The sequence below is a fragment of the Giraffa tippelskirchi genome, chromosome 8, assembly GCF_054371585.1.
Source record: "Giraffa tippelskirchi isolate mGirTip1 chromosome 8, T2T-mGirTip1v1.2.pri, whole genome shotgun sequence".
Lineage (NCBI taxonomy): Eukaryota > Metazoa > Chordata > Mammalia > Artiodactyla > Giraffidae > Giraffa > Giraffa tippelskirchi.
Window position 1 is genome coordinate 11,496,675 of NC_137282.1, and position 14,482 is coordinate 11,511,156.

Below are 14,482 nucleotides of genomic sequence, written 5' to 3' on the forward strand. Positions count from 1 at the left end.
TCATCTGAGGTCATCAGCTCAGCTATAAGCTGCACTCAAGAGGGACTTGGGGGAACTTCCCTGGTGGTTGAGTGGTTAAGACTCATGACTGTTTCGTGATTTTGGGAAAAGTCTCTCAACGTCCACTGTCTTGTGTTTAACTGAAATAAATGCAAATGAGCACAGGCGTGAATAAGCACGCCATGTAAAGCATCAAGTGCCACGCCAAAATGGGGCGCTACTCTTAGCCCTGGGTCTGCCATGGTCACGGTGCCACCCCACCCCCACCTCCCAATTTCCTTGTCCACCAAATGTGCAGTCACACCTGCTCAACTTTAAAGGGTAGATGAGCATGGCCAGGAAAGTGCATTGTAAGTAAAAAAAACACCAAGTTATCAAGTAGTGGTTGTGGAGGTGCAGGAATGAGAAGAGAAGGATGAGGCTAAAGCAGCCAGCAGCAGAATCCCATGGGAGGAAGGTAGGAGACACGGTTGCCATTAGGCGGGACCCAGGGGCCAACCAGACAGGGTTTCTGTCACTTTCTGGAGGCAAGGATTGCAAAGGCAGTACAAACAGAGACCCTTTGCACTGGTCTCTTTCAAAGGTTCTGGATGCATGTGGATTCCGGAGAGCCAGGCCACCTGGGGGCAAATCCCTGCTCAGCCACTTGCTGACCAGGTGGGCTGTCTTGGACACGTCCTGAACCTCCTGTGCCTCCATGTCCCCTCTGTCAAATGAGACTGACGGTCCTCACTTCACGGGGTTGTTGTGAAGCACTTATACTTGGCCTACCATCAGCTTCTGCATTCCCAGGGTAGAGGTAACAATGGTATCAACCTCATATGGGTTTCCCCGGTGGCTCAGTTGGTAAAGAATCTGGCTGCAATGCAGGAGACCCAGCTTCAATCCCTGGGTCGGGAAGACCCCTGGAGGAGGACATGGCAACCCACTCCAGCATTCTCACCTGGAGAATCCCCATGGACAGAGGAGCCTGGCGGGCTCGAGTCCGTGGGGTCACAGAGTCAGATGCAACTGAGTGACTAACACTTCACTTTTCACGGTTGCTCTGAGGATTCACGGATACCCTGTGGTAAAAGCATTCACAGAATATGGGATGTAGATAGTAAGCCTGCTGCCGGTATTGGCCAATATTGGCGTTACTGTTTTCAGAGTTGTTTAAGGATCCCAAGATAATATATGAGGAGGTGCGTGGTCAGTCATAAAGTGCTATGCAAATATGGTGCTATTCCTCTCTGGGTTAATGTGAAGTTGTGGGGCTCTGGGATGGAGAGCTTCCAGACCAAATTGGTTCTTACGGGACCAAGGCTGGTGAAGTGGTATTTTTAAAATACATTTTCAGGTATGTTTGTCCATGGGGCATGAAAGGCCTGCATTCACAGTGACTGTAGAGAAGTCTGTTTCCTGGGACTTCTTGAGTGGTTCTGTTCTATCCACCTACCTTTAAGTTGAAATCATTTGGAGGGGGCTGTTTTCTGCTGTGTCTTCTTTTGTTCCAGGCAGGCCATATGGTCTAGCCTCATCTCCCATCCCCTTCATCCCGAGGCACAGCCTTGCTCGTCAGCATCCCATCTTTTTCTGCTCCCCGCAGTTTCAGTGCCTTCCCCTACCATCATGTTCCCCAGTGCTGCAAACATCGCCGTCTGCCTTGACCACCAATGCTTAAGTTCTGAAACCTCAGAGCCTGTGCTGGGTCACCTGTCCTGGGCTCTCATGTTTTTCTCCCATTACCTCATGTTTTACGATAAAGTACTCCATACCAATCAGGTATTGTATAAATCTTATCACTCTGGCTAGCCCAAGGCTGACCAGCTCTTTCACTCCTTATTTTAATCCATGACATCTCTTTGCACAGCAACAAGGGCTCACAGAGACAACCCACTGATAGCCATTCTGGAGAAAGTCCCTGTCTTCTTGGATTTGGGGGAAACTGGGGTCTTATCTTCTAATGACCACGTTTGTATGGATTTGAACCTCCTCGTGGCCATTGCCCATCCTACATGGTGCCCAGGACTGGCAGAAGACTTAGAGTTTAGAATCAAGAACTTGGATCTGATCAGATGAAGCCAGGACAGAGCTGCCTGCTAGATGACAGTGGCAGATTTCTGCCCAGTCCTGCCATGAGCCAACTGCTATATCCTGTTGGCTCATTGGCAATTACAGAGCCCTGGTGTTTTGGAGGAAAGTAGGGAGGGAGAGGGACTCCATAGGGCCCCACTAACATTAATCACATTCCTAGACTTGAGAGTACTGCCTCTCACCTCTCTGTTTTTCTAGCTGCTTCCTCGAGGATTACTAAAACGTGTGGGTCCCTGATCTGTTCCTAGTTCCCCTTGAGGGGTGGAGAGGTTCCATTAGAGAAGCAGATGGGACTGGTGATTGCTGTCTGAACCCCCATCCCTCCTACTAAGAGGGTCCTGGGTCCAGCCAGCATGGCCTTCCATGGTCCACCTGCTGTCCTCACTGTCCTAGAAGCTGCCCTGGGACGAGTCCTCCTCAGCCCCAGATTCAGGCAGCTAAGCAGGAGCCTTCACTCCCTCCTGTCTTCTGGAGAGATGGCCAGGGCACCCTTGATCCTCTAAGGGTGTGCAAGTCAGGTCCAACCCTAACCCTAACCTTCTTGCTCCCAGTGACAATCATAGTGACTCTGATGTGGGCATGGAAGCAGGATGCACCGTTTTCCTCCGGGGCACCCCAAGCACCCTCCACCCAGAGCCTGTCGGAGTGAAACTCACGCCAAGTGCTTTCAGCCTCAGGCCAGGTCCCCACGGACTATAGATACCCAATGTCCCCCAGGCTCCGTTGCCAACCTCATCTCTCAGGAAACAGGACACACAAAGCAAGTGTGTGGGTTTGCAGTCTCCCCCACAGCCTCCCCACTCCAATTCATCAAGTGTTGGAATGTCTTTTCAAGTCGCTGCCCAATAAACTGCTTTCTCTTCTTCATCAGTCATGGCCAGCCCAATAAAGGTGTCAGCTCCTTTCTTGCTCCCTGATGCCTAACAACGCGTAGAGCCCTGGTCCATGGGTCCTGGTCAGAGAAAGGCCAGCTCAGTGGAGATGGAGCCACAGATGCAAGGGCCTTTCCAACTGGGACATAAATGGGGGACCCTGCAAAGACCGCAGGAGAATGGAGAGTAATGACTTGGTTGTTGCAGGCGGCCAGTGAGCAGGGAGGCCCACATTAGTTGCCTTCATACGACGCTCCAAGGTCAGGGCTGCTACTCCGGGCGGTGACACAGAGGAGCAGGGCCCAGTAAGCCAGCAAGTGGTCGGTTACCTTTCCATTACCTCCTTGAAGAAAGTGGCATTTACCTGCTTTGTAAATGGAGGCTTTGATACACATCCAAGAGCACTATTAGCCATGAAAAAAATCCAACGTAAACCAAGAGCTGTAGGTTTGGGTTTAAATTGAGAAGAATGTTTTCAGTTCCTCTAAAATTTAGTCTTTGCCAGATGCTAACTTCAGGACCTACTGAGTATTTTTCTGTGTTTCTGACATGGTTAGGCACTGTGGGAAAACTATAATAGACCATTCTATTGGTCTGAGTTGCTTTCTGTTTCTTAGGCAAGACATGGACACTTTTGACACTTAGGAAAAATACACCCGAATGTCCATCAGCCAATAAATAGATTAATAAAATGTGGTATACTCACACAATGGAATATTATTTGGCCACTAAAAGGAATAAAGTACATGAGACAACATGAAAGAACCTTGAAAACTTACTAAAAAGAAGGAGGACACCCAAAAAAACTACAGTGCACAAGTCCATTGATATGAACTATCTAATACAGGCAAATCTATAGAGACAAAGCAGATCAATGGTTGCCTAGGCTGGTGGAGGGGGAGGGGATAGTCAGTGACTGCTAATGGGTATGGGGTTTCTTTTGGGGGTGATGCAAATGTTCTAAAGATAGATTGTGGTGATAGTTGCTTTCTGTGACTATACTAAAAAGTATTGAATGATACACTCTAAATGGGTGAGTTTTATGATACATGAGTTATATCTCAATAAAGATGTTTGAAAAAGCAACAGTGCAAGATGGCATGGAATTAAATGCAAATTTGTGCTGTTGAGATGGCAACTGTTTTCACAGAAAAGGACGGTGGGCGTCTTGGATGGTGCACTTTGAGCAGGTGGGTAGGAGGGTTCTAGAGAGATGCCCAACAGCCTTGAGCAGAAGTCAGTTTTGTTGTGACTGCAGAATATGGTTAGTGCAGAAAACAGCCAGACTTGGCGTGGAAGGTGGGGAGAAGGAAGGTCGCATGGGGAGGTGGGAAAAACTGAGAGGAGCCTTGAAGGCAAAGCACGGGGTTAGAGTTCACCCTCTACCCACCCTTCGATATTGATCAGGAGAATGAACGGGGTTAGCACACCGTGGCCTGGAGCATCGGGGTGAGCTTGACCTCCAGGGACAGGGACAAGAAAGCTGGCTCTTGAGGCTTTATACAGATCACGCAGAAGAGTTCTGTTTGCATGTCCTGGCCAGGAAGAGCGGAGAATTTCAGATCCAAGTGGAATCAGCCCGAGCTGGTCCCAGCAGAGCCAAGTCTCCCTTTGTTGCTTTCTCTTGGGGCAACGCCCGTGTTCTCCCTACTACCTCTTTGTTTCTGGGACCTGTCAAAATAGGCTGTGATGCCAGAGGCTAAGTTTGAGTTTACCGGAGTTTACTGTTTGACCAACGGCTGGTACAGATCATGAGCTGCAAAATATTTAATCAGTGAGGTCATTGCAGGAAAATGACATTTGATCCATAGGAGCGTCTTCTGTTTCCCTAAGGGTCAAGTCTGAATGGCTTTTCTTCTGCCTCCTCTTGGCAAAACCACAAACCATTAAAAATGGAAAGAATAACTTTTTTTTTCAAGACCCACAAAAGCTTATTTTTAATCAATATGTGGTCTGCTCACCTTTGTGGTGTCCCTCTTGACCTGATTCACAAAAATAAATGAGTGTGGGCCTGGTGGTTTGTTTCCAAACCCTTTTAAACCAGCACCTCCTTTTTGATGACTCAGTATTTACCTAGGATTTAAGACAGAGCCCTTGGGTCAAGGGGCACCCAGCCTGCAGCCATGGCCTCTGAGCCTCGTCCGAGGCCCCTCCAAAAAGCTACTGTTAGTCCCTGGTGCCCAGGAAACATTTCATCAGCAAGGTTTCTAGCAGAAACCTGTTGGGGACTTCAGAAAGGGGGGGTTAAAATGAGGTGGTGAAGGAGCAGCGGAGTTTGGAAGGAAGACAACAGAGAGACAGTGCATCATTGTCAGATTATTCAGCAAGCCTCTGTTGGCAGCTCTCGTGGGCCAGGGCCCTCCTGGGTGTTGGGGTTTGAAGGTAAATGTGACATGTCCCCACTCTCGCAACCTTATTGAGAAAGGGGACTTTCCTCTAGGGTGGCAAGTGCGAGGAGAGGCCCCTGACCCAGACTAGGGTCAGAAAGCCCTTTGGGGCAGTTTCCAGCCAGGCTGAGAACCAGAGGGTGGAGAGCCAGGCAGAGACGCCAGGGCGGCGGGGCCAGGTGCCTTTCAGAGTCTCTCGAATCCGGGACCTGCAGGGGTACTCCCGGCGAGCCTCTGATGGTGAACGGGTGGTGAGAAAGAAGGCTGCAGAAGGCAGTAGAAACCAGGCAGGTGGTGGGTGTGAGCTACCGCAAGTGTGTTCTGATGGAGGCCGGACAGAGGGCGGAAGAGGCCGGGAGCAGGCGTGCAAGTCCTAAGACGGATGGGGAGGTGCGTTCCCCCCGTTGTGGGGGGGGGGGGGCGGTGCTCGGGAGAAGATGGGTCCACCCCGAGGGTGGCCTCGTCCTGTGTCCGGCCTCAGGCCTTTAGCGTTGCTGGTCGAGAGGGGTGGGTGTGTGGACCCCTGGGCTCAGGGTTGGGTGGAGGAGCAGTGAGGGGGAGTGGGTGTGTGTGTCTGTGTATCGGGAGGGCAGTGGAGAGGAGGTGGGGGGCTCGAGAGGGGGAGTGAGGGGGAGCCCTGCAGTGGGGAGAGGAGAAAGGAGCTTTGTGTGGAGCGGCTTCTGCTGCCAGGGCAAGTGTGGGTTTTGTGGCAGCTGCCGGCCTCCGTTCCTAATATAGTCAAAAGCTCTGAATCCTCTGGCCCAACACCTGTTAGCCAGAGGCTCCCCTGAGCTGACCTCTTCTCGGGCCCTCTCCCGCATATACATCCTGTGCATTGGACTCCTTGTGGGGCTCAGAGCCCCCCCCCCAGTACTGATCACTTGAATCTAGAGCCCCGCCCATGACACACTGCCCCCCACATGGGGGGCTGTTGCGTCTTGGCAGGGGCTTGTTCCTGGGGAGAGGGGTGAGGCTGCCCCACCCGAAAGCGAACAGAGTGTTCCCCTGGGAAGCGGCCACTCTTGGTAAAGAGCTGCGTGTGTGGGGAGGTGATGCTCTTAGACACACAGGGGTCCCAGGGAGGGCCAGCTGCCCTCCCCACCAAAGATGGAGGGAAACCCTCTCTGAACCGCTTAATGCTGCTGCAGCTGCTTCCTAACTTCGCCTCTGTCTTCTTTGCCCTCTGGAAGAGTGGGGTGGACGGGAAGCATTGGCAGTGCCCAGAGAGCCAGCTGTCCCCCCGACTGACCTGCCTCCCCAGCTCCGTACCCCGCCCCCGGGGATGCTGCAGCTCTGTGCGGCTGGCATAATGCCTTTGTCTTTCCCCATCCCTCCCGCCCCTCGCTCCCTCTGCCCTCTTCCTGGTCCCTGCTGCGGCTGCAGCCCAGCCCTGGGGAGCCCCCGTGGAAGTGGAGTCCCTCCTGGTCCACCCCGGTGACCTGCTGCAGCTCCGCTGTCGGCTGCGGGACGATGTTCAGAGCATCAACTGGCTGCGGGACGGGGTGCAGCTGGCGGACAGCAACCGCACGCGCATCACCGGGGAGGAGGTGGAGGTTCGGGGCTCCGTGCCCGCCGACTCAGGCCTCTACGCCTGTGTGACCAGCAGCCCCTCCGGCAGCGACACCACCTACTTCTCCGTCAATGTCTCAGGTGGGTAGCCAAGTCCGCCCTCCGCCTCTCCTGGCCCCTGCCTCCCTCTCTACTGGTCTCAGGGGGAGGCCGGCCTCTTACTCTGCCGTCATCTGTGCCCTCCCCCTCTGCTGCAGAAGCTGCCACCCACTAACATCGCTCCCGCCCGCTGCGCGACTTAGCTCTCAGGGGGTGACTCGGGGTGCCGGCCTCGGGTCAGAGAGTGGGGACTGCCCAGACCCACCTCGGGGGTGCTCGCTGACACCCCGGGGGCAGTGAGATGCGGTGGTTTCTCCAGCACAGCCTGCCCAGGTCATCGGGGTGCACAAGGGCTCAGGCAGCTCCCAAACTCCTGTTCCCTGACTGTTTGGACTTGGTGCTGGGCTTAGTCATCAGCGCCCCCAGATTCATGGTGAGGTCCCCGTGGGATGGGGGATGACCCAGTTGCACCGCCGTTGTCATGGCTTGATGGGAGATACGTGTCCTCTAGCTTCCAGAGCTGTGTTAGGGCAGCCAGGGAACCCTAGGGCTCTGACTCTGGGGACCCGCCACTTGTAGGATGTGACTTTTACAAAATCTTAGGACTGAACTGAGTAGAGCTGGAATTCTCTTTACACCACTTGTGCCTCTCCCCCGCCCGCCAAACATCATCCAGAACACCCCCCTCCCCAGCAGAGGGACGTGCCTCCTTCACTTCCCTCCAGATGCCCCCAAAACACTAGAAAGGACTGGGGAAAGATCTGGCACGAACCCTGATGGGTGACCACATCCTCAAAGGGGTGGGTACTTGTTGGGGGCAGGCGTTGGCAGCTGCCCACTGTGTCGCGGTTCCCGTCCACTCTGGTTGAGAAGCGCAGTTCCCCAACCTCAGCAGACACGTGCTAGAAATGTGGCGACTCCAGAGCGTTCGGCCCAGGGCTTCGGAAATGGCTTCTGGCCACAGTGCCTCGATCTGTCTGGGTTTCCAAAGGAGGGTTCGGGTGCCCTGGCTGCTGGTTCTGAGACGCGGCGCAAGCCTGAGTGCAGGGTGGAGTTACGGTAAAGAGAACCCCACCTGTCCGTGATGGAGCTGCCCAGGGTAAAGGCTTCGGGGCAGGGAAGGGCAGTGCGTTGGGGTCGGCGGAGGAGGGGGACAGGCACAGGGCGTGCAGTTCTTACATAAACCGTGTCTGTCCCGCAGAGGGACAGGCACTGAGGGAGGCGTGGGCCCGGGAGGCAGTGTGGGGAGTGGTCGCCATGTTCGCCTGTTACTGGACTGGCCCTCGTGTTCCTGGGGTGGCTGTGGACTGGATGCGAGCTGCAGCCTCCTTTCCCAGGGGAGGGACCTCAGTGCCCTCTCCCTCTTGCCCTAGATGCGCTCCCCTCGTCGGAGGATGATGATGACGACGATGACTCCTCTTCGGAGGAGAAGGAAACAGATAACACCAAACCAAACCGTATGCGTGAGACACTGTTTCCTTCCTTTCTGGCCGCCAGGCCCGGGGGTTGGGTTGGAATGGAAAGGGGGAAGCTTGTGTGAACGACTGGAGAAGGGAGGGGTGGCGGGGCATGTGGGTGACGACGTTTGGCCTGGGGGACCACCCCACCGGGGTCCGGACCAGTGCGGGCATCGTTCACAGGTGGCGAGCAGGTGGGTGGGGCCTCCCCCGAGCCTGACCAAGCCCTGTCTCTCTCCGCTCTCCCTGGGCAGCCGTGGCTCCATACTGGACGTCACCAGAAAAGATGGAAAAGAAACTGCACGCGGTGCCAGCTGCCAAGACAGTGAAGTTCAAATGCCCTTCCAGTGGGACCCCGAACCCCACGCTGCGCTGGCTGAAAAACGGCAAAGAATTCAAGCCCGACCATAGGATCGGAGGCTACAAGGTACTTGTGAGTGAGTGAGTGAAGTCGCTCAGTCGTGTCCGACTCTTTGTGACCCCATGGACTGTAGCCTACCACACTTCTCTGTCCATGGAATTCTCCAGGCAAGAGTACTGGAGTGGGTTGCCGTTTCCTTCTCCAGAGGATCTTCCCGACCCAGGGATTGAACCTGGGTCCTCCCTCGTTGTAGGCAGATGCTTTACCATCTCAGCCACCAGGCAAGTCCTACAAGGTACTTGGGTTTTTATGAAAGCTGGAGTAGGGTGGGCAGGAGACGCTGCTTAGAAAATCCTTACTTTTATGCCTTTAATTGTTTTAAATAACACTCTAGAAAATTTTCAAATACTAAAAAAGCAAATAAACTTACATCTTTTTAGTCTTTTTCTACATATGTGGTTTTTACATGATCAATCACATTATCTATATAATTTCTTGCCAGTTATTAACATTGTGAGTCTTTTGCCAGATATTTGAAAGATAATTTTTCATGGCTTTATAATATCCCGGTATTAATTGCCCCATAATTTAATGAACTATTTTGTGATACTAGTTATTTTCCAGTTTTTCACTGCTGTGAATAATGTTATGGTGAATATCTTTGTAGTTAAGTCTATGTCATTATTTTAAAATATTCTTCTTTAGGGACAGATTGCTGGAAGTTACTAGAACAAAGTATAAACATTTTTAAGCTCTTGATGCATGTTACCCAATTCCTTTTTTTTTTTTCCTAATAAAGTTAGGTAATTTTATTCATTTGTTCACTTATTCATTTTTTACACCAACATTTCGTGGACACATGTCTTTCCAGAAAAGGTATTAGGCAATAGAGTTCAAAGTGCAATGGGAAGACGTAAAATTTTACTGTGACATTTGCTCTAATGGAAGATGATGTAATGAGTAGCGGTGTGATTTTTTTTTTTTTTTATTGTGGTAACAGTTACTTTCTTAGAAGGGAAAATGCATTTGCCCTCCCATAGCAGCGTATGAGAATGATAAACTGGCTATACTTTTGCCAACAAATTTGACAGGTGAGAGTATCAAATTATTCTCCGTGGGCTATTTTGCTTAGGAACAAACAGAATTTTCATGTGTTCATAAGTGGTTTCCATTTCTTGTTGTGGAAATTGTTCAAGTCCTTTGCCCGTTTATAATTCTAGAAAGAACATCTTCATCTAATCGGTCCTTTAAACCCTGTGATCATTCTCACCGTTCCTGTTTCTCTCCCAGCTCACCTAGCTGCTCTTTTCTCATTAATCTCGCATAAGTAAAGTAGAGGAGGGGCTTCCCTGGCTGTCCAGTGCCTAAGACTCCTTGCTCCCGAAGCCAGGGGCCTGGCTTTGTCCCTGATCAGGGAACACGATCCCACATGCTGCAACCAAGACCCGGCGCAGCCAAAATACATAGATGTTAAAAAAGAGAAGCACAGGAGATCAGAAAAATAAACTGTTTAAAGTAACTTACCCAGCACTTGCTGTGTGCAATGCCCTGTGCTGTGGGTCTTCCGCGGCAGCGTCCTGCCCATACAGAGTTCCATCTAACAGGAGCACTGCACCTGTGCGGCACAGAGGGACGGGAGAACAGGAGACGGACTTTGAAACGAGATGTCAAGGGTGGACACGGCTGGACTCTTAGCAGGACGCTGCTCTGGCACAAGAGCAGTGTGGACAGGGGTGCAGGGTTGGGAAAGTGCCCAGTGTATCTGGGAGGGCTCCAAAGGCACATTTGTCCAGATTGCAGACGGCCTTGGCTGTGGTAGGCAGCCTTTCTGAGTTGTCACACCCCTCTGCCTGATGCCTTCTTGCAGAGTGTAAATGGGCTGGGATGACAGTCCCCAGCTCCCTGTGCAGCCGGGCTGCGTGCTCTGATTGGAGGGTGCATGGCTTCTGCCCACCTTTCCCTCCAGGCCTACAATGGGGCCCTTTGGCATGTTTCCCCTCAGGTCCGTTATGCCACCTGGAGCATCATTATGGACTCCGTGGTGCCTTCAGATAAGGGCAACTACACCTGCATCGTGGAGAACGAATACGGCAGCATCAACCATACCTACCAGCTCGATGTTGTGGGTAAGAGGGTGGCGACAGGAGGAGGAGTTTGGTGGAAGGAACAGGGATGCAGAGAGCACAGCCTGGGAGCCAGGTTCACTTAGAGGTAGAGTCAGGATGCTGTGGCATTTATTAGCTCTGTCACCTTCCTTTTTAACACCTCCCTTTTCTTATCCATCGGTAGAGTTGGGAGGATCAGTGGTACCACAGGTTCATTGTAAAGGGGAGGGTGCTGTTGACAGCCTCTCCTGCAGGAGGTGACTGGCATAGTGGTGGTTAATCTAGCTTAATAGTAGCTACCACTCCACGGATGCACGTGGTCTGCCGGGTACAGTAAATACACCACAGGCAATGCTTCTAGCACCCTGCAAGGTGGGTGCTGTTGTTCCCATTGTACAGAGGAGCACACTGAGGCTCAGAGAGGTCAGTCCACGCAGACTCCAGGCACTAAGAAGAACGCCATGGCTCTTGGTGCTGTGGTGCAGCCTCTGCCTTCCAGAGGCTCTGAATCTCATTCTCTGGCGACCTTACGGTAAAGAATTTCGCAGCCAGTGTTCTGCCTTGGCTTTGAGGATATGGTATGCAAAGAAGCTTCTGGGGAATTCCCTGGAGGTACAGTGGTTAGGACTCAGTACTTTCCCTGCCATGGCCCAGTTCAATCCCTGGCTGGGGAACTAAGATCCTACGAGCCATGCAGTGCAGGTAAAAAAAAAAATACAAGCTTGTGTCCAGGAGGTCCGGGGTAGGATCTGAGGGTCAGTGTTTCTAACAGGCTGGTGAAGCTGGCGCTGCGGTTCCCAGACCACACTTTGAACAGCAAGAGTCTGAGTGACTGTGGGTTTAGTTACAGGCAGGTAGGCTGGGCTGCTGTCCGGGAGTGCGTCTCTGTGCTGGTCCTTGGGATGCTCTGTTAGCATCCTAGCCAGGAGCAAGCCACGACAGTGCCTGATGACCCTCTCCTGTCCCGTGCCCCCGCAGAGCGGTCCCCTCACCGGCCCATCCTGCAGGCGGGCTTGCCGGCCAACAAGACGGTGGCCCTGGGCAGCAACGTGGAGTTCATGTGCAAGGTGTACAGCGACCCACAGCCGCACATCCAGTGGCTGAAGCACATCGAGGTGAACGGCAGTAAGATTGGTCCGGACAACCTGCCTTATGTCCAGATCTTGAAGGTACTCCTGGCTCTGGTCTCCGTGGGCTGGGCTCGGGGAAGGAGACCCGTATCTCCTGGGGCCCAGGTGTCTGGGGTCCAGCTCAGTCCCTGCGATTGGGCCCCGGTCCTTCAGCTAGGTCCAGGCTCCATTTTACATGGGGCCCCGGCCACTTTCCGAAGGACCAGTGGCAGGTTGTGGGTGAAGGCTCATAGGGTGCCGAGGGCTGGGGGTGAGCACTGCTGGCTTCTGAAGAGCTTGGATGGTGACCATGCCCAGGCTTTCTGGTCAGCTTCTCTGGGAAGGCGTTGGCACTCCTGCTCTCTCACTGCCCACTACCACAGCCTTCCCAGCAAGCGTCTCCCAGTCTCTGCCCTGCTTCCCAAGTCATGTCCTTTCTGGCACGTGGGCTGATGCCAGGCATGGCTTAGCTTAGGTAGGGCTGGAAAAGCCAAGGCCACGGGTCAGTTCTCAGCGGTTTCAGGGGTAATGGAACTTTCTTCCTTTTTTTCCTCCCACTCCCAGACTTCGAATGTCCCTAAATGCTCCATTAATCCAGGGAAGCTAATTGCCTAATTCTCCAGTGGATCTTGCAACAGGAAGTAACCAGAAGCTGGGAACCTGCTTTCCCTCCTGGTCCCAGCCTTAGACCTCCTCCTCCCTGGCTTGGCTGTTCCAAAGATTTCCCAACCACCAAGCTCCTCACCTCGGGCACTGAAACTGCCATGTAGGAAGTGGGCCCGGGGCCTTGAACCTTGGCCACCGTGTCCATTGGCAATCTCTGCCCTCTTCCTGGAGGAGGGGGTTTAACACAAACGAAACATTTGCTTGGGGCAATGATTTTTTTGGTGCAGTTTGTTTTTCAGTCACATGGATTTTTAAAGTCCACTTGTTTTGTCCTGCTAATGAGGGAAAGAGGACAAGTGTCACCTCAGCCTTAGCTCCTGGGCCCACCTTAACACCACATGGGAGCAAATACGGCCACATCTCTGTGTTGGCCCAACTGACGGCGTGTCGTTGGTCTGTTCCAGCATTCGGGGATAAATAGCTCGGATGCGGAGGTCCTGACCCTGTTCAATGTGACAGAGGCCCAGAGCGGGGAGTATGTGTGTAAGGTTTCCAATTATATTGGTGAAGCTAACCAGTCTGCGTGGCTCACAGTCACCAGACCTGTGGCAAAAGGTAACGGGAGCTGGAGGGGCCCCTGTGCTGGGGGTTTGATGGAGGCCCCGAGCTGCCAGGGCAGCTGTGGGGAGGCCAGCGCCCCACTCTCCCTGTTAGCCTGCTGTGTTTCTAGTGCCCGGAGCCATGGAAAAATACCCGGCCTGGGAGGCTGGATTGGTTCGGTTCTGTGTTGGTGTCATCCCTCTGTGGCTTGTGTGTTCTTGGCTGCGTGTGGGGTGCGTCCTGGGTGATCCTGGAGACTGAGGGTCCGAGTGATGGAGAAGAGAGAGGACCAGCGTCTGCAGTGATGTGTGTGTGTGTGTGTGTGTGTGTATGTGTGGGTGGGTGTGAGTGTGGGGTGTGTGTGTGTATGTGTATGGGTGGGGTGACGGGGGGGTATGTGTGAAGGTGTGTGGGGGGTGAGGGTGTGAGTTTGGGTGAGTGTGTGTGGGTATGTGTGGAGTGTATGTGGGGGAGTGGGTGTGAGTGTGGGAGGGGTGACTGGGGGGGTATGTGTGAAGGTGTGGGGGGGGTGAGGGTGTGAGTGTGTGGGGGGGTGAGGGTGTGTCAGGGGTGGGGGGGCTGTGTGTGTGTGGGATGTGGGGGGTATGTGTGTGAGGGTGTGTGGGGTGTGTGTGTGTGAGGGTGTGTGTGGTGGTGTGGGGGGGCTGTGAGTGTGTGTGGGGGTATGTGTGTAAAGGTGTGGGGGGGTGTTTGTGTGTGTGTGAGTGTGTGAGTGTGTGTGAGGCTGCAGCCCCCTCCGTCCCTCCTGTGTGTGCCCTCCAGAAACCAAACAGCCCCCGCACGCCCCATTTCTCCATGCGCTCACCGCCGCATGCCGGGTTGGGCCGGGGCTGCCGCGCCTGGTGACGGGTGTAACCAGCCATCCCGCGTCGCGCCGTCAGGTCTGCCAAGTTCCTCCTCAGGCTCTCACCCTCTTCCTCTAACAGGTCTCTCGCTGCCTGGTGATTTTTGTCTGTCCATTGTTGCAAAGGAGACGCTGGGGAACCTTTCTTCCTCTGGTTATTTTTTCTCCCCCTTTCCTCCTCCTCCCTCCCTCTCTGAGAGGTCTCCGGTCCCGGGCTTGTCCATGTGGCTTCCGTTGTCTCTTCTAGACGGCCGGAGTTAACACCACCGACAAAGAGATGGAGGTGCTGCACTTAAGGAATGTCTCCTTTGAGGACGCGGGGGAGTATACATGCTTGGCGGGTAACTCTATCGGACTCTCCCATCACTCTGCATGGCTGACCGTTCTGGAAGGTATACACTGTCCTCCTCCTCTCGATGTCCTGCCCTCGCCAGGG

General features: G+C 53.5%; 1 protein-coding gene across 4 annotated transcripts in view; it reads left to right on the forward strand.

The window, feature by feature from the left end:
• FGFR1 (fibroblast growth factor receptor 1) overlaps positions 1-14,482 on the forward strand; it is a 49,802-nt gene that overhangs the window by 27,834 nt on the left and 7,486 nt on the right. Inside the window, exons 3-8 of one of the 4 annotated variants that reach the window (XM_081524077.1) lie at positions 6,719-6,985; positions 8,317-8,406; positions 8,655-8,827; positions 10,764-10,887; positions 11,845-12,035; positions 13,046-13,196. In XM_081524077.1, coding sequence (XP_081380203.1) covers positions 6,719-6,985; positions 8,317-8,406; positions 8,655-8,827; positions 10,764-10,887; positions 11,845-12,035; positions 13,046-13,196 — 996 coding nt within the window. Of the gene's footprint in view, positions 1-6,718; positions 6,986-8,316; positions 8,407-8,654; positions 8,828-10,763; positions 10,888-11,844; positions 12,036-13,045; positions 13,197-14,293; positions 14,439-14,482 lie in introns of all 4 variants that reach the window. The other 3 variants (XM_081524080.1, XM_081524079.1, XM_081524078.1) reach the window with 3 other exon arrangements.